The sequence below is a fragment of the Tenrec ecaudatus genome, chromosome 18 (assembly GCF_050624435.1).
Source record: "Tenrec ecaudatus isolate mTenEca1 chromosome 18, mTenEca1.hap1, whole genome shotgun sequence".
NCBI lineage: Eukaryota > Metazoa > Chordata > Mammalia > Afrosoricida > Tenrecidae > Tenrec > Tenrec ecaudatus.
The window spans coordinates 59,726,707-59,746,701 of NC_134547.1; the positions used below are offsets into that span (position 1 = coordinate 59,726,707).

General features: G+C 43.6%; 1 protein-coding gene and 1 non-coding gene across 2 annotated transcripts in view; one reads left to right on the forward strand and one right to left on the reverse strand.

The window, feature by feature from the left end:
- SNTB2 (syntrophin beta 2) overlaps positions 1-19,995 on the forward strand; it is a 111,638-nt gene that overhangs the window by 85,897 nt on the left and 5,746 nt on the right. Inside the window, exons 4-6 of the mRNA XM_075537397.1 lie at positions 2,684-2,826; positions 13,788-13,984; positions 18,919-19,103. Coding sequence (XP_075393512.1) covers positions 2,684-2,826; positions 13,788-13,984; positions 18,919-19,103 — 525 coding nt within the window. The remainder of the gene's footprint in view (positions 1-2,683; positions 2,827-13,787; positions 13,985-18,918; positions 19,104-19,995) is intronic.
- On the reverse strand, positions 1,937-1,996 carry LOC142432889 (U7 small nuclear RNA). The gene has a single exon (XR_012780985.1). It is a non-coding gene; the product is annotated as a U7 small nuclear RNA (small nuclear RNA).

The window sequence follows — 19,995 nt, forward strand, 5'->3', positions numbered from 1 at the left end:
TTTTTCCCCTCCCTCCCCTTTCCCCCCTCCCTCATGTACCCTTGGTAATTTATACATCGTTATTTTGTCATATCTTGCCCTATCCGGAGTCTCCCTTCCCCCCTTCTCTGCTGTCCCTCTCCCAGGGAAGAGGTCACATGTGGATCCTTGTAATCAGTTCCCCCTTTCCAACCCACTCACCCTCCACTCTCCCAGCATCGTCCCTCACACCCTTGGTCCCGAAGGTATCATCCACCCTGGATTCCCTGTGCCTCCAGCCCTCATATGTACCAGTGTACAGCCTCTGTCCTATCTAGCCCTGCAAGGTAGAATTCAGATCATGGTAGTTGGGGGGAGGAAGCATCCAGGATCTGGGGGAAAGCTGTGTTCTTCATCGGTACTACCTCACACCCTAATTAACCCATCTCCTCTCCTAAACCCCTCTATGAGGGGATCTCCATTGGCCGACACTTGGGCCTTGGGTCTCCAAGATTGTACAACTCTTAATGATTGAACAATTAAATCATATAATACGTGAAAAGATGTTCATTAAAAAAAGAAATTTTTAAAGATTAATATAATAAGCTCTCCATATACTCTAAAAATAAACAAAAGGTAGAAAACAGTTTCTCTCTTTTGTTTTAAAATTACTTTGATAAAAAAATTCTTTATTGACATTGAACAGTCTTTCTATTGGCATTAGAATTTTTTCTTTCAAAACAAAAAATATCCTCTTTGGGAGGAACTAAATGTAACTCGGGTTTTCCAAATACATATAATCTCATCTGGACTTCAGAATCCTTTTCATTTTATAAAGTGAAATTTAAAACTTAGATTATTATTTTTGCTCTTTATTTTACTCTCTTGAAATGTACCCAGAGCACACTGGAGACAGCCGGAGTAAGTAAGAAACAAACTAACGAACCTCATCAGAGTTAGCGCCCCAGAGGCTAGTGCAGAGCAGGAGGGATTTGGACCCTTCGTTCTCTCTGTGTGACTTCTTAGGTCATGTTGTTTTGTTGCTCTCAGTACCTGACAGTACGTGGGCCACTTCCTTGGAATTCACTCATGGCTCTGTTAGAACACGGAGCTGAGCCACTCAGGCCACCTTTCACGTTACAGGCACTCTGGCATGTCCAGATTGCTGTCAGGCACCTTCATAAGAGACACGTGGCCAGCAGTGACCGTGAGCTGAGGGCCGCCTTTGTTAAGCAGGCCCTGCTCGAGGGGGGTCCTCTGATGAGGCCTTGATGATCACAGAGCCCTTTGCTCTCCAGACTTAGATCCGGGACAATATGGATAAGTCGCCGCTTTTTAAAACTTCTACAAAGATGACGCTATAGGCAAGTACAAGGAGGCTTCAAAAAGTTCGTGGAAAATGGAATTCAAAAGTGTGGATTTTTTTTCTCGTAGACTTTTCATAGCCCCCTCATAAATGCAATGGTACATTTGAAGTGAAACCGTAAACTTCTAAAAATATAATTCTTTGGCAGGAGCATATATCAGAGGTTTTCAAAGTACCATATAGCCAGCCATGATCAACATTTCTTAAAAGAGTAGATCCTAGAAAATACTAGTACATTGTACAAAGTACAGGGGTTGAGACTGCAAAACTTGTGAGTCAGTTATACAATCATGTACCCTGTAATATCTTTTGGACAACATCCAATCACATACAAGTCCATGGTCCCAATCCCTATGTACCTATTGTATTAAAATCTTAGGTACATGCAGTGGTTCATGGTAACAGTGACTCAGCTCTGTTATTATGTGATCTGCATAAAAGCATTGTTATTACTGATGCATTATTCTAAATATATTTTAGTATATCTAAAGTGTTTCTTTTAATTTTTTTTAATGCACAGAAAGGTACATTACAAAGTTTACCGTACACTAAGACAAATACCTGTCATTAGATACGAAGTATAACTATTTCTTTTTTTTAATTTATTTTTTTATGGATTTTCTGGGAAAACCAGAAAACCTGCTAGAAAATTCTAAAAGAGCTATAACACTGAAGTATAACTATTTCAGTGTCCCATAAAAATTCAACTTGAAAGGGACTTGGGAAAAGAACCCATTCATAATCCTGGGACTGCCTTTATGTAACCCGGTGTTCACAATTATGTCAAAATCACAGCACATTCTTCACAATGCATTGTGGAGTTAAGCCCCATGTGAGTGTGTGCGTCTTGGGTTATAATGTACAAATGTATTACTTAAGAGCTGTAAAAGCCCCCGATAAAATGATTTTTTTAAATATTACTATAGGTCTTGATGAAAAATGTTGGAAAAACATGAATGTTTCGATGATTTTAGTTGATACAGACTGCTTTGTATTACTCTCCTGTGTTTAGGAGATGTCACTCCAACATCAGACTTACTGAAATTGTTCATTATTTTGAACCAGTTGCTGTGTATTTAATTAAAATGGGTGATACTCAGGAAGAAAATGTGTTCTACTCCTAGAAAATGTCCTTAACTCTCTGGGGCAGAGCGTCTTCAAACGACTTAGACTACTTCGCACCTCTCACTGGAGAATCCCTCTTAGTAGGAAAGAACCTGATGTTTGTGCTCTGCAGGGTCTTATGACTGGGCGTGGGGTGGGGTGAGGAATGAGCACCCTGCTAAGGCATTAGTGAAGGGACTTATAACTGCCTATCTTTATAGTTAACTTTGCTGCTGAATTTCACCCTTGCAACAGGCAAAACTGGATGGTGGGAGACAGCAGTGGAGGCCCGTCCTCATGGCCGTGACGGAGAAGGACTTGCTGCTCTATGACGGCATGCCGTGGACACGGGATGCCTGGGCTTCCCCATGTCACAGCTACCCGCTTGTCGCCACAAGGTACAGCTAAGCACAGAGAGATGAAGTGTCCTGGTCTGCTCTACTAAAGACTTTGAAAGTGAATCCTATTATGTCCGGTTCCCAAAATAGCATTTAAGTAACTCATGTGGTGCATTTAGACAAAAAATGGCCCTTTCACAACCATATTGATCTCCCTGAAGCTCCTCGCTCAGAATAAATTGTCTGCCAATAGCATTTTGTGTGTATTTTTCAGTGGTTGAAGCTGCTCCCTCCAAGACTTGCTTAGTCATGAAGATATGTATATTAGGGTTTCCCCCCTTTAATTTGTTGACAGTGACTAGAAAGCCACTGACGTGTGGCAGCCTTTGGACTGAGTGGCGAAAGGCACTGCACCAGAATGCGCCACGGTAGATAAACCACAACTCTCAGCCAGAACGCTCGCCAGCTTCTCTTTCTAGTGGAAGGCACATGATTTTGATTCTACCAAGTAAACATTGATTGACCTGAAACCACAGGGTGCTCCTCGCGTGCCAGCTGTGGAGTGTTGTAAGGGGAAAGACCAGAAAAGCTTGACTTGAAGGCCAAGGTGTCCTTAAGAGATAGTAGCTATGAAGCTAGAATCCATACTCACATTCCATTTGATTTGAGTTGAAAAATAACCGGGTGCTGATGTGACTCAAAAGCTGACACATTTAAAACAAGGCCCCCGGACAAGTATCTGGCAACCAAAAGAGCGGCGTGATGGAACCATCTGGTGTGTCCTGTGGGGAACATTGTGGGAGTAGCCTGCTGTGAGCAGAAAAAGCTTCTGCATGGGAAGAAGACTGCACGGGGGGGGGGAGGGGGGGAGTGTTTGCTTGATTTGGAGTTTCCTTTACCTTATCAAATGCCCTGACCTGTATTAATCTGTGTATAAAAAAATCTGAGCTCTCTACTGCATGCATCCTATTTCTTTAACACTATTCTAGCTAAAACAAAATACACAGGAAACCAGCAGGGTTGGCCAGAAGGCACTGAGAATACCATGGTAGAGAGAGTTTGAGTCCCTGTCCCATCAGGTGTGAGCTTGTAAAGAGTTAATACTTAGAAAGTGACTCCCATGGTGCCTTGGCTAAGTGTGAGCTGCTTGAATTCAAATAAATAATGGTTTTTCAATGAGCATGTCAGAGGGTATTAATTCTGTTTTAAAAGTTTCAGTGGTCTGCTCTGGCCATTGTCAAAAGAGGGGTTCTAGTGGCCTAGTCTGTTGTGGCAAGTAGTGGAAGTTCCATGTTAAATACGGGCGCTCAGATGAACCCTTCCTGTAGTGTCCATTGAACTGGGCATTAATTGAGTGGGTGTGCCTGTCATTCTCCGAATATTGTGGCCCTTCATAAGTTTAGTTAATTCCTCGGCAGGATTCTCTGCTCCTTGTCCAAGAAGTGCTGGAGGATAAGGGACAAATGTGACAGGCAGATGTGAGGTGTGGCTTTGCTGTGTGGCTCTGTTGGCCAGGTGGAATTGGTTTAAGTCACTATATGCTAGAATTAAAGGGGACCAGACCCTCCTCTCCCAGACAGAGGGTGTGGACGGTGGTCACTGAAGGAGGACCAGACCAGGAGATTACCCACAGAGGGAGGCCAGGCCAGAGAGTGTGTGGGAAAGAGTGTGAGATGGGTGTAAGTAAAGAGAAAAGGCTGAATGTTCTCTTTGCCTGACTGCTTCTGATGCTTTGGAACATGTTCTCCTGAGGGCTGGGGCTGGGAGAAAAGACAGGGGAAAGGAAAGAAATGAAGGACCATGGTCATCCACAAAAGGAGATTATCCACACCAAACCCAACCTGCTGCAGAGCGCCCTACAGGAGCTGACTGCCACTTCTTTATTCTGTAGGGTGGTGGTGGTGGTGGGGGGTGGTGTGTGTGTGTGTGTGTGTTTTGAGGGGCATGCTGTCTGTCAGACTGCCAACATTTTGTTTAGCCTTCGAGTGACTCAACCACTGCATAACCAGGCTCCCTCAAATTAAGAAATCACTGTAATTCTAAATTGTAAATCGGAGCACATTTTTACCGTGATGTGAATTAACATAAGCTCCCATTTACACTGGGTTTGCGGGTTCGCAGGAACAGTGTATGTGTGTTTTGCTTATAGCGCCTATTTCAGAGAGCTCTGGTGGCGTAGTGGTTGTGCATTGGGCTGTTAGCCACAAGATCAGCAGTTCAATACCACCATCCTCTCCACTGGAGAAAGACTTCCAGTCTCAGAAACTCACAGGGACGTAGCAGCCCTGCTCTCTAAGGCAGCATTGACTGGATGGCAATGTGTTTGGTTTTAGAATATTTCACGTCAGTGAAGAATGTAGTAAAACACAAACGTGACAAATGAAGAGGGCTTTTATTTTACAGGCAGAAAGACACATACACACACCCTGATTTTATAGGTCCTGTGGATTTTGTAGTCTATTCCTACAAACATTCTTTGCCTGGGAGAGTGGCTACTTGACAGCCTGAAAAAATGTAGTAGAAGTGCCCTAGGACAAGGGAGGCAAAAACTGCGAGAAAGCGTTAGCCAGAGCTCCTCTGACGCCCCGAAGCTCGGGGCCCTTTCGCAGGGCGTCCTGCCCAACTGCTGCTCAGCCCGAGTCCGCAGCTGCGTTGAATTAGATTCCTTCTGCCAAATATTTCCTAATCCGCTCTGGAGGGAAAATGCTCCTAGACTGTGTGTTCTAACGTTGGATTGGGGATTAATACTCCAGCCGGAGGTGGAGGAATAACACACCCCACCCCCCCATCTGTCACTTTTCTCCACATGCTGTCTCACTCGGAGTCACTTGGAAGCATGTTTAATTAACTCTTGCCTCGGTAACTAACTTAATTGGCACGTTGCTTCTGCTGTACTTGACTCCGTGCAGGGTTCCCTGGTATACATCATGGGCCCCTGAGGAAACCCTTTCTTGGGGTGATGGGGCGTGAGTTCAATACTATTTCCTTCGTAACACTAAGCTGTTTGCTTTTTCCACCGTGTTAATTTTTGCACTGAGGACAGAAAAACAGCATGGGCAACACTGCAGGCAAGTGTGCATGAGTCAAGATGAGACACCAAACTGTATTTAGGGGCCGTCCTCTTCTTCATTTCCATGGCTTGTGAAGCAGAAACGTTCGCCTTATTTCATGGCAACCCTTGAGTGTCCGTCCAGCTTAATCTTTGCACTGTAAAAAGAGTCCTCCGAGACCACACATGCTGCTGAGTGAAGGAGGGCGGCAGGCTCCAGGAGCACGTGTGACTGAGGTGTGACCTGAACTAGCCGAGCGTTTGTTGGTTTGTTATTGTGCTTTCTGCAAATCTTTTTTTTTCCTGGAGAATTTGTCATACGGTTTCTCTAAAATGAACAAATGGAGTTTACCACTGATGGAAAACACTGACAGCATTTGTTTCCAGTGATGAAATTCTAACTTTTAAGCGAAAATTAAAATTCTAGAAAACTTGCATCTGCCCTCTAAGCCAGACAGCTTTCCAGTATTTGAAGACTTCCTGGCAGGATCAGTGGTGATAGTGACACATGCAACTTTTTGAGCATTTATATGATGTCACGTTTTTTGCATTTAAACTTAGGGAGCAAATACTTTGCAAAGGACCAGTGCTTACTGTTGCATGAGTAAACAGTGTCCTTTCAAAATGCAAGTGAGACCAGTGGATTTTTAATGTAGTGGATACAAAAACATTGTTAAGGTTTCAGATTCTACGTTGCAACTGACCTTTAAGAAACCACTACTTAAAAAAATAATAATAAAAGAAACCACTACTTGATGAATGTTAGAATGATACCCACAATTATCTTTTAAGACTAGGAAAGCATTTTCTTTGCCAACTACATACCTGTGTAAGGCCAAGTTTTCTTCATCTACTTAACCCGTACAAGGGGCTTCAAAATGCTTGTGGGCAATGAAATGAAAGATAATGACATTTTCCCACAAACTCTTTGAAGCCTCTCATATCGTACCACAGAATGTAGAAACAGATAAGAGAATTCAACTATATTTAATTAAGCTAAACATGAAAGAGATTTGCCAGAAAATAGAAAGCTGTACGACTGTTTTCATTATTTTAAAATATTATTTAATATTTAAACTTATGTTAACTTGTTATGAGTTTATTATTTTAAGAGATCTCAATAATTTTAGCAGTACAAAAGTGTACCCAGACCAAAAAGTTGGCAAGCTCCTGTCTCGGTGCTGGCTAGGCACTGGAATTTTTTGGAGCGTTTTAACCTAATGATGCGTGGGCCCCACCCTAAAGCAATTAAATCTGAATTTTTGAGGGTGTGAACCACACAATAGTTTTTCAGAGATCTGCACCTGGTGATTGTAGTCTACAGACAGGGTTGGGAACTGCAGTAATTAACTTGACTGAACCAGTTGGCAGACAGAAGAAACATGCCTTCTTTTCATGAGCTATGCTTGGTCCTGTGTTATCTGAACAACCTTGGCTCCTTGAACAATTGTATTCTAAGAAGCATCTTGTATGTCTTTTTATTAAGAGTATTATTAAAGGAGTGAAAGAAGGAGCCAGCAAATTTGGGGACTGGAGACAAACACACAGAGACACACACGCTATAGGCAAGCAGCCTATGATGAAGTTCAGAACCAACCATTTCAATAGAACTTCAACTTGTCTCTTCCCAAACTTTTCAGTCTGGAGTCATTTTTTAAATAATAGACTATTTACAGAATCATGGTATGTAAGTACCATATACCTCCTCCAGTACAGCTTCTTTCATTAGTATGATAGAATCACTGCAATTAATGAACCAATATTGATTGCATGTCACTATAGTCTGTGATTTTCATGAAGGGTCAGCCTTGACGGTGTACAGTGCCAGGGCTTTGATAAACACATAATGGCATATTCCCCGTCACAGTTGCCTACAGAATCCTTCCACCTGAAAATTCCCAGTGCTTACTCCTTCATCTTTACCCTCTCTGCCCCTGAGCCCTGGCCACCAGTCAGCGTTTACACTGATCCTCGACAGGTTGACCCATTTCAAAATGTCTTGCAGTCGGGATCTTACAGTGCATAGAAGTTTCCTCCCTGTCTTTTTGTGGTATTTGATTGTGTTTTATGTGAATGTTTTCATAGCAAATTAGGTTGCCATTTGACAATTTCCATACAGATTGATCATTGACATTAGTCTTATTTTTCACATTCTGTCAACATTCTCTTCAAATGTATTTTGGTTGTCCCTTTTCATTCATTCATTCACATTTTATTGTGAATTAAGTGAAGATTCACAGAGCAAATCATAGTTTTCCATTCAAGAATTCATATGGATTGGGATTCAGCTCCTGTTTTGCGTTCCCTCCAATGTACCATCCTTACCCTACCTCCTTCCTGCCTCTCATCTTTCCATTTCTTCCTCCTTACCTTACCTATACCTCTGACCTTTGCCCTGGGTAAATGCTGCTCTTGTTTTACCCCTTCAATGACTAATTCTTCTACTACAGAGGTGAGTTCCTATCCAGACTTGCAGGGCTGGGTAAAGGCCACAGTCTTGGGGAGTCCCCCAGTCCATCCCTGACCAATAAGCCTGGTCTCTTGGATGATTTCACATTGTTTTGTTTTTCTCCCACTCTCTCCAGACATTCTAGTGTGACCCTGTTCGGAGCAGGTGGGAGCGGCATACTCTTTCGTCTGCTCTTAGGGGTGGAATCTGATGTTTGCAGGGTCAGTTGGACGAATTGTTTCCATGTGTCTTGATTGTCATCACTCTTCTTCCCTCTGGTTGAGGAGAGACCAATAGTTGCTCCTTAGACGGCTGCTCACAAGTTCCTAAAACTCCAGTCCCTACTCACCAAATTAGAGTGTAGAACATGGTCTTTGTTGTACAAATTGACCTTGGTATCCCGTTTCCTCCCCACCACCCGCCCAGACCCAGTGACTCATTCCCTCGAGGTGTTTGGTTCTGTGTAGGAAGTCTTCATAACTCTGGCCCCTTTTTGCACTACCATAGTGGATGTAGTTGCAGCAAAAATGCTTAGACACATGCACTCGTACTCACCCACTCCCGCCTAGTCTGCCTCTATGACTCTCCATGCAGCCGCTCCTAGATCCCCACAATAGCAGGCTCGTGTCTATAAGAGTATCTTTCCTATTGCCTTCAACTCTTAGAAACCTCCCGGTGTCTTCCGCTGCACCCCTCGTTTCCCCCTACCTCCCTCTCATTGTCTCTTGCCTTCCCCTTTCATCCAAGGTGGCACTTGCCTACGCACTCAAGCCCATGACTTACCATCACTCCTTTCCCCGCCCACCTGGGCGTTCCGTTTCTGGTATTGTAGCTTCCCGGCTTCCTTAGCTTCTCCTCCTTGCTTTGGATTCAGTGTTGGCCTTTTGAACTCTTGAAGATTGTTGGTTTGGTTTGGTTTGGTTTTCTTTTCGCAGGGCACCAATCTAATGGATATTATCCCTTGTTTTGTGTGTCCTTGCTTTACCACTAAAAGGTCATCTGGGGTAGGTTTGGTTGAGGGTTTCGATGTCATCTCAGGACAGTAATTTCCAGGAATTCCAGCTAGTTTGGGGTTTTAAGAGTTTGCTTCTTCCTGCATTGTTTTCCCAGTCGATCTAGGACCATCTATTGCAACCTGGTCAAGTTGGTCTTAGTGGTAGTCAGGCACCATCTAGTTCTGGTCTCAGCGAAGTCGAGGTCCTGCTCATATAGACTTTCAGCTTCTATGAGATTTTGGTTACCTTCTTACACTTTTGCTTCTGAAAGTAGAGACCCATAATTGTACAAGGAAGTTTCCAACTGTTCATGGAAAATTGGCATTATATATTAGTTCCATTTTCCCACAAGCCTTTTAAGCCCCCTCATCTCTTACCTGATTGATTTTAAGCTTTTAGGACCCCATATACGCCTTATTTCACGAGAATGTAGTGCATGAACTGTGTGAACTATCCAGTTGACTTGAGTTGCCCTATGAGACTATGGTCCTCTAAGCTAACTCCAGAACACTAATCTCAGAAGGTTTTTGTTTGTTATTAGTAGTTGTGTACTCAGTATAAAGATATCCACATTTACATGTTAACTGTTATCACACATGTGTAAGTTAACCTATCCTTATACCTGCAGGCCATTCCATATGTGACCCTAGTCTCCTTCACTTGGTTTTGTTGGGGTTGTTGCCCTCCCATCTGTGTCACTTTCCTTAGGACAGGCATCCTTTTCTCAGGAGTGCTTCTCAAGAACATCATTTATTTTGGTCATTCTGTGTTCACTACATCCACATGCAGTGCTTTTTTTCCCATCACCAAAAAAATATGTATTTCTGAACTAGGAGCTCCCTTTTTATCACCGACTTAAATTGTATGAATATGCCTGGGTGATACAACCAGTCGGTTTGTTCAGTTGCTAACTAAAAAGGTTGGAGGTTCAAGTCCACCTAGAGATGACTTCAAAGAAAGGCATGGCAATCTACAGCTGAAATGTCAGTCACTGACAATCCTGTAGAGCCCAGTCCCACCCAGCCACACATTGGGCTACCATGAGTCAGGATCAACTTGCCAACAACATGTTTGTTGCATGGATGTGCCCATTGGTTTACACATTCACCCGCTGAAGAACATTTTGATTGCTTCCAGTTTTTAGCAGTCGTGCATAAAAGTACTGTAAACATCCGCATCCAGCTTTTTTGTCTACACTTAAGCTTCAGCTCCTGTGTGGAAAAACTTAAGAACACAACTACCACATTCTATAGCAAAATTGTGCATAACAGGAGCTAACTGCAACTCTCTTCCAAAGTGCTTCTTTGGCTTTGTATCCCTGCCAGCACCGAGTGAGTTTCTGGTTGCTAGGCATTATTTTCATATGCATATATCTTCTTTGGTTGAGACCTCTGTTCTTATCTTTTACCCCTTTTATAATCGGGTTGGTTGCTTGTTGTTCTTTGTGTGTTTTGGGAAGGTGTCCTTTATCAGATAAGTGCTTTGAAAATAGTTCCCCCAGACTCTGGTTTTGTATCTTCACGTTTTTAACACTGCCTCTCACAGAGCAGAAGTTGCATTTTCCGTAAAGTTCAACTTGTGAATTTTTTTGTTTCATGGTTTATGCTTTTGGTGTTGTATCTGAAGACTCATTGCCAAAACCACAAACACATAGGGGCTTTTTCCCTGTTAACTTGTAGAATATTACAGTTTTACATTGTACATGTATACCTACATTTGGAGTTGATTTTTGTGAAAGGTTGAATGGTTTAAGTAGATTATTATATCGTATACACTCGTGTATAAGCTGAGTTTTTCAGTAGTTGTTTTTTTTTTAAATCATTGGGGACTCATACAACTCTTACCACAATCCGTACATACATCAATTGTGTCAAGCACATTTGTACATTTGTTGCCCTCATCATTCTCAAAACATTTGCTTTCCACTGAAGCCCTTGGCACCAGCTCCTCATTTCCCCCCTCTATCATGAACCCTTGAGAATTTATAAATTATTATTTTGTCATATCTTGTACTGTCTGATGTCTCCCCTCACCCACTTTTTTGTTGTCCATCCCCCAGGGAGGAGGTCATATGTAGATCTTTGTAATCTGTTCCCCCTTTCCACCCCACCCTCCCGGTATTGCCACTCTCGGCACTCGACCTGAACGGATCATCTGTCCTGGATTCCCTCTTACCAGTTCCTCTTTGGACCAGTGTATATCCTTTGGTCTAGCCGGACTATTCACATTTTTAATGCAGTTTTTATGGTAAAATTAGGAGCCTTGCTGATATTCGGGTCGACTTATACTCGAGTATATACAGTACAAAATTAGCAAGTGGCTATCCATTTGCTCTAGCAGCTTTTGTTGGGAGCCGCCCTGTCCACACTGAATTGCCCTTGCTCCTATGAGCCATCTTACAGAGGGGTTGGAGGGATGGTGTTTCAGAAAGTTCATGAGAAAGTCCATGAACTTTTCATTCTATTTCCCCATGAACCTTTTGAAGCCCCCTCGTTATTTGTGGGGATTTGTTTCTGGACTCTCTATTCTGTTTCATTAATCAGTGTGTCTAGTCTGCCATACTTGTCTTGATCACTGTAATTTGTCTCGGAAACATTAGCACTTGCCCACCAATATTCTTCTCCAGTGTTGTATTAACTCATTTTCCTTTCCATGTAAACTCTGGAAGCAGTTTGTCTGTGCCTCCTAAATAATTGTCACAGATGACCACTGGGAGTGCACTGACTCTGTAGATCAACTTGAGAAGAATAGACATCTTTAACAATATTGAATCTTCCTATACATGACTGTTGAATATTAATTGATTTATTTAGATGTTCTTTGATTTCTTTAATCAAAATCTCTTACAGTTCTCTTCAGTCAGATCCTGTACATATTTTATTAGATTTATGCTAAAAATTTGTGTTTTATTTTGGTATGAATGCATACTAATGTAAATAGTATTGTTTTTGTTGGGGTTTTCTGTTTGTTTTAAGCAAAAGGGAAGAAATTTATTGGAGCTCTTATGGGAAACTCTAGAGGGGCCCAGCATAACCTACTGTGTAGGCATGCCCAGCAAAGGGTCATACCATTCACTGTACCCCCATGTCCCAGAGGAACTCCCCTTGAGCCAAGCCCCAGGACTGGCTGGGTTTTTGGTGTTTTTTTTTTTAGTATTGTATTTTTTAAGCTTCAATTTTCAACTATTCAATGCTGGGATATATGAGAGCAATTGGCACATGTGTATAAATCCCAACATCGTGCTGTAATCACTTAGTAGTTCCAGGGATTTATTTTTGTTGGTCCTTTGGGATTTTCTATAAAGAAAATCCAAACTCATCTCTGAGCAAAAGTAGTTTTATTTCTCCTGAAATACTTTTTTCCACATAACATTTCTTGATAATGAAGTTTTAGAATATTTATATGAAACCCTCATGTATCATAAAGATAAAGCCCAAGTTTGTACTGGCCTTGGCTCTGTACTCCAACCTTCTCCATCCCCAGGACAGGCCTCTGCTCCGGAAGATCTCTGACTGGAAAGTTTGAAGAACAATTTACATTCCAATGTTCCTGAGAGAAGCTTTATTTTTTTAACCTTGGAGCTATTTACTCATATCATTTTCTGGAGCAAGGGAGGTGGAAGAAGGAGGGTCAGGAATAGGAGGAGATAGGGAATGTATGGCTCCTTGCCTCCACAAACAACTGGTGGTGCCTGGTTTCCATTACTGGACATTTTGATCAAAGATCTCAAAGAAGAATCCTGATCAAAAAGGGGACACCTTTCAAATTATCATAGACTGGCTAGGCCTTCAGAAGCCATGGAGGGCAGGTGAATCTTGAAACACTTGCCCTGAGATAATCTTTACATGTTAAACCAACAAATAGCCACTGAAGGCATTTTAAGACTTTCTTCTTTTTTTTTTTTTAAAGACTTACCTAGAGAAGCAGGGAAGGTCTGCTTTGAGCACTATACTCTCTAAAAAAGTCACTCCCCAAAATTCCAAGTTGTCATTGAGTCGATGCCAACTCAGTAGCCCTGCAGGACAGAGTAGAACTGTCCCTGTGAGTTGCTGAGACTGTGACCCTTTACAGGAGTAGAAAGCCCTGTTTTTCCTTGGCAGAGTGGCTGGGTGGTTTCAAACTGCTGAAGTTGCAGTTAGCAGCCCAACAGGTAACCAAAGCCACTCAGGCTCCAACTAGAACTTTCTATATGGGATCAAATTGGCAACAGCAACTGGAGATTAGATAACAAACTGAGAGACTACTGAGTTGTGTTAACTAGGAAGAGGAAAAACTCAGAACAGGAGGGTGAGAATCACTGCACTTGACTGAGAGCATGTCCCCAGTCACCTAATTGTATGTGTGGAAGCTGTTGAATTGGTGTGTTTTGCTGTGTATATTTTCAACAACAACAAAACAAGTACAACTAGAAGGGTGGGTGGGGAACTGAGTAGTTTTTATAATATCCTAGTATCAATTGGCATAGATTCTTAACCTGTTCCTCTCAGAAGGCAGTAATGCCCTGTGCTCTCTGCTCTGTGGCCCCTAGGTTGGTTCATTCTGGCTCCGGATGCCGTTCACCCTCCCTTGGATCCGACCTTACCTTTGCTACTCGAACCGGCTCTCGGCAAGGCATTGAAATGCATCTGTTCCGGGTGGAGACGCATCGGGATCTGTCGACCTGGACCAGGATACTTGTGCAGGGTTGCCATGCTGCTGCTGAGCTGATCAAGGAGGTCTCTCTAGGTACATATGATGGCATTGCCTTCTAATAGCGATGAAATAGGACTGCTGTCTGTGCTGAGCTGTGGCAGCTGAAGAGGGGGGATGACAGAAGCAAGCCTCGTTTCGCTGTTTCACCAGCAACGTTTTCCTAAGCTCTGCACGTGGTTCCAAGCACCATGTGAAGCCTTGCATGTTAACAAGTCATTTTCATCTACTGAGAATGCTGTTAGGGATCATTTACCAAACACTGGGTGCATTGACCCTATAGCTAAAAATATGTACAAGTCTAAAATATGGATAGACGTCCCTAAGATAGAAGCATCTGTCGAGCTTATGGCTATAGAAAAATAAAGGACTTGGAATGAGAATTCCTCTTCCAGAATTGGAGCACTTGTGCCCAGCATAAGGCAGTAGTAAGCTCGATGGTCTCTTTCCATTGTTGAAGCGCCCTCTTGTGGCTAGTATTTATGAATGAGATGTTTTTAGTGGACATTGGGTAAGATTCAAATACATAAATATATATATATATATATATATATAGTGTGTATATGTAAATTGTTGCAGTCTTGGAAACTCACAGGGGCAGTTCTACCCTGCCCAAAAGGGTCACTATAAGTTGGCATCAACTCGATGGCAGCAAGTTTCATGTTTGGTTTTTATATGTATGTGTACACTTCAAGGAATCCTGGTAGTGTAGTGGATTACACATTGGGCTGCTAACTGCAAGGTTGTCAGGTCAAATCCACTAGCCGTTCTTCAGGAGAAAGAAGAGGCTTTTCTGCCTCTAGAAAGATTTGTAGCCTTAGAAATCCAAAAAGAATAGTTCTACCCTGTCCCGTAAGGTCACTATGAGTCAGAATTGACTCAATGGTAATGAGTTATCTGCACACCTACACATAAAGAGCGCCAGCCCTCACCACTGTACCAATAAGCAGCCGTGACGTGCAGAGAAATGTTGAACTTGCCAAGGAGTTCAGTTTAGTTGAGTCTGCTGTCAGTGGACAAGGAAATCAAACAATGTATTTATGGCTTTGGGAAAACCTCAAAAGGCCACTTTCTATAAAGCAAAGATGTCACTCACACTAAGGACTGAAGTGTACATTACTCGGCCATGTTGTCAGTGGCCTCATAAGCATGTGAAAGCTGGAAGGTGAACAAGGAAGACAGAAGAATTTGACCCTTTAAACCACGGCGTTGGTGGAGAGTATTGACTGTGCCACGGACGCCGGAAGAATGAGCAAATCTGTCTTGGAAAAAGTGCAGCCGGAATGTTCTTGGAAAGCAGGGATGGTGATGTTTCATTTACCACTCTTTTGACATGTCATCAAAAGTCAACCGCCCTCGAAGGAGGAGACGTCATTCTTGGTAAAGTAGAGGATCAGCCAAAAAGAGGAAGACCCTCGAGGTTGACAGGCAGAGTGGCCGCAATAATAGGTTCCCATGTGGCAACAGTTGAGAGGATGGCCCAGGATTCGGCAACATCTCCTTTTGCTATCCATGAGGTTGCCATGAGTTGCAACTGAGGAGACAGCACCCAGCCCAACAATAACGTGCACATAGCCCTGGCAGCACAGTGGCTAAGCACTTGGCTGCTAACCAAAAGGTTGGTGGTTTGAACCCACTAGCTACTCCATGGGCCAAAATCCCTGGCAGTCTGCTCCTATAGATTTCAGCCTAGGAAACCGTCTAGGGCAGTTTTACTTTGTTATATGGATCACTGTGAGCCGAAATGGACTCAACAGCACACAACAGAAACTTCTGCACATGGTCCTTTTTATTTTTTTTTTTAACATTTTATTAGGGGCTCATACAACTCTTATCACAATCCATACATATACATCAATTGTATAAAGCACATCCGTACATTCCCTGCCCCAATCATTCTCAAAGCATTTGCTCTCCACTTAAGCCCTTTGCATCAGGTCCTCTTTTTTTCCCCCTCCCTCCCCGCTCCCCCCATCCTCATGTGCCCTTGGTAATTTATACATTGTTATTTTGTCATATCTTGCCCTATCCAGAGTCTCCCTACCCCTCCTTCTCTGCCATCCATCTCCCAGGGAGGAGGTCACATATGGATCCTTGTAATCAGTTCCCCCTTTCCAATCCACTCACCCTCCACTCTCCCAGCATCGCCCCTCACACCCTTGGTCCTGAAGTTATCATCCACCCTGGATTCCCGGTGCCTCCAGCCCTCATATGTACCAGTGTACAACCTCTGCCCTATCTAGCCCTGCAAGGTAGAATTCGGATCACGGTAGTTGGGGGGACGGTCCTTTTTATTTTAATAGGAATAAAGAATGTTCCAGATGAAGAGACAGTTGCAGTTTCCAACATGGTTTGAATTACCCTGTTTCAATTAAAAAATTGGTTTACTCAGTTTTGCTCCCCCATATTCTGTGTAAAAGAGACAGTGTTCCCGGAGCAGCTGGTATTGTGAATTCTCTTTCCATTGCTTTTGGAAAGAGAACTTTCCGTGGCTAGTGAACTGCGTGTGTTATTACTGCCAACATAAGCCTGGGTTGGTATTCATTGATTTGAATCTTGCCAAAATGACACGTTTATTCTGCAATTTATCGTATTTTCCTCACAACCACAGTGATGATTCAAGCAGTGACACAGACAACAGGTGAGATCCCACCTTGAAGATTAACCACGATGCCTTTCTCACCTGAGTGTGTGTCTCTTCCCTTTTTTCTCTGTGGAATCAGTCACCACTTGAAGGGGTCTGGGGCTTGGACCATTGCCTTGGCCATGGCCTGTGCTTCCGAGAATGGTCGTTCACTGTGTGAAGGGGACGCTCTGTGTTTCTATGACCAGCGGAGAGGTCAGGCCAGCTCCCAGGACCTCCACATGGTGCACTGCCCCAGAAAGAGAGGAACTGGGACTTTCTGCATTGTTCCAGTTTGGTTTTTTTGTTCCTTTAGTGTCTAATATGCTAAAGTTCATGTTACAGGAAATAAAAAGCTCCCCAGATGCAGGCTCGCAGTCATTTAAATGTGGATAGTTTGAGGAGAAAGAAAACAGACCAGCTAGTTTCTTTTAATAACTAAAACAAATGCTTTTGGGGCTACTTTTAAAGTTTGGGTTTTTGGCTCTCATTCACAGCTCTATCTTTATATAGCCTTAGCCTTCTTTTCCACAATTCAAGTCAACTACTTATTAATAAACCTGACAGGAAAATGTGGGAAACCTCCAATGAGATGAATTGAGGCTGCAGCAGTGGGAGTGAATATAGCGATGATGGGCTGGTGCCGGGCCGGATGGCGTTTGACTCTGTTGTATATGGGGTCACTGGGGCAGAAGCCACTTGATGACACCTCAAAACAACACTCATCATTTACTCTGCATTTCAAGTTGGGCCTGAGAGGTTGAACTGGCTGAAGATAAGCCATTTTGATGAGAACTAGAAGTCTTTTAAGGGTGTATGTGTGTGTGTGTACATATGAAAGGGTGTTTAAAAGGCTTGTAGATTTTTCATTTTCCTTTCATTCAACTTTCCCATGAACTTTTGAAATGTCCACTTAACTAGATAGAGACGCATCTATACATAAGCCAGCAGGTCTTTCAGGTACTTGTTAGCCTCAGTTAAACCATTGGGAGACTTAGAAAGGCTTATTTAGAATTCTGGTTGTATCCTGTCCAGCACAAAGAAGAATGAAGAAAATCAAAGGAAACCTGTAGCCTAATGGACCGAGTGGGCTCCAGCCTCCACTAGCCTGAGCCCAGAAGAACTCGATGGTACCTGGGTACCACTGCTGACTCTGGTCAGGATCCCAGCAGGTCCTGGACAGAATGAGGGGGAACATAGAACAGAATTCAAACCAAAAAAAGACCAGATAGACTTGTCCCATGAAGACCGATAGACCCACCAAGACGAGGCCCCTCATAACTCTTCAGGTCTGGAACACAACTCACCCCAGCATTCAGCTTCCCTCCAGATGATAAGACCATGGTCTTAACGATGACGTAAGCAAGGAACGCACCCCTTAGCACAAACAGCTGTGACATCCGCAAAAGGCAGCGTTTGTCCGGAGAGAAAATTCAGAAGGCAGGAGTGTAACACTCATTTATTAGTTAATGAACCTTTCTTTCCTCCCAGCTTTGCTAAGCTGCTAGCCATAAGGTCAGCAGTTGGATACCACCAGCCTGCTCCCCTGGGGAAAGATGAGGCTTCCTGCTCCTGTAAAGATTTCATCTCAGAAAGCCACGGGGCAGTGCTACTCTGCCCTACGGGGTCTCACTGTGAATATCCCGGGTGGGAGCCTCGGGTCAGTCATGGTAGGCACGGACTGAGTTGACCTGGCCCTGCAAGAAACAGCCTGGAGTAGTGGGAGAAGAGCGTGAGCTTTGGATCAGGAACACAGGCTTGCATCTCACCCATTAGGTGCACCCTAATTTAACAAGCGCCCTAATTTCTCTGACCCTCACGTCCTAAAGCTATCCAAATGAGGAGGTTGGCAACTTGAAAGATTGGACTAAAGCCTTGGGAAGCGGAAGTTTACATTAATGGAGGAAGTACAACTTGGAGAAGGAGGGCGAGCAGGCAGGGTTGCAGGCAGGGTTGCAGGACTCAAAAATGGACCCAGTCTTGCTGACTGGTTCATGTGGACATCTGAATTGGTGTGTAGCTCAGCAACAACATGACATGCAGAGAGCTAAAATCTTAAAAGGGGGAAAAATGAGACTGTCAAGCCACAAGGTGAGCATACGACACCAAGGAGGCAGTCCCTCTGCAGCGGCCATGACCCAGAATCAACTCTTTGGGCCTGAAGGAGTCTAGGGGCGGGTTCTTTTTCTTCTTCAAGTCAGAAGTCTGAGCCAATCTTTGTCCACTGAGCTGCCCTGGCCCCTGTAACAAAGATGAACCAAAAAAACCAGGGGGGAGAATTCCATGATTTTTCCATTCTTTGAAGTAGAAGCCTTCCTAATGGCACTTTTGTGTCTCTGTCCCACAGGCTGCACGTTGAACAGTCAAGAGTTGAAGCTCACGGTCCACTATGAAAACGGGTTCACCATCTCCAGGGACAGCGGGGGTGCCAGCAGCATCCTGTACCGCTACCCTTTCGAAAGGCTGAAAATGTCTGCCGATGATGGCATTCGAAATCTCTACTTGGACTTTGGTGGCCCCGAGGGAGAACTGGTAAGAGGGCTTGGAAAGCCCTGTTGAGAGAGAAGTGAGTGAGTGAGTAAGAGAGTGTGTGTGCATGTGTGTGTGTTCCTCCTCCTCCCTTTTCATTTCCTACTTCCTGGTATAGAAAACCAGGGACTGCTATTGCATTTGACCCAGGAAATTGTTCTTGTTTTGAGGCTGGTGCTGCGTTTGGTTGGCGAGGTTCTGCTGTGTGGTTTTGTTTGTTTCTCCCCTCTCCCCATGTTAGGAAACCATTCCCTTTTTGGGGGCGGAGGCATTCCCTTTTAAAAGATGGTTTTGTTTAAATGTTAGAAGTAAAAAGATAGCCCCTTTAAGAAATCGATCTTTACCAAACATAAGGTATACAATTCTAAAACTAGCAGACCCTATTCATTAATACCCAGCTCTTTGCTGACATGAGCATTGAGAGGAACAGAGAGACTTGGCTGTGACAGAAATATGCTGATGAGAGAAAAGATGGAGTGATACCCATAGAGCCACCTTAGTTTGACTTCCTCATCCTTCAAAGAAGACACCTCCAGGAGGTCAGGATTCCCGAGACTAGACAGATGACTCACGCATAGGCCACTATGAGTACACTCCTGCCCTGTCTCCGTGACCTGAGTCAGTAGGTCAGTGTTCACAGGTAAATGTCCACTCTCACAACCACAGTAGATGTACATTTGGAAACACAACTGAGGACGACCCTAAAGAGAGCCTCGTTCTGCCCCATGGAACACTGGCTAGAAACCTTATTTGGAAGAAGCCCTGGTGGCTGCTAACAGCAAGGTCCAAAGTTCAAAATCACTAGCCGATCCATGGGAGAAAGAGGAGATTTCTACTCCCATAAAGAGTTACAGACTCTTAGGTGGGAGGGTGGGGGGTGGAGGGTAAAAAGAGG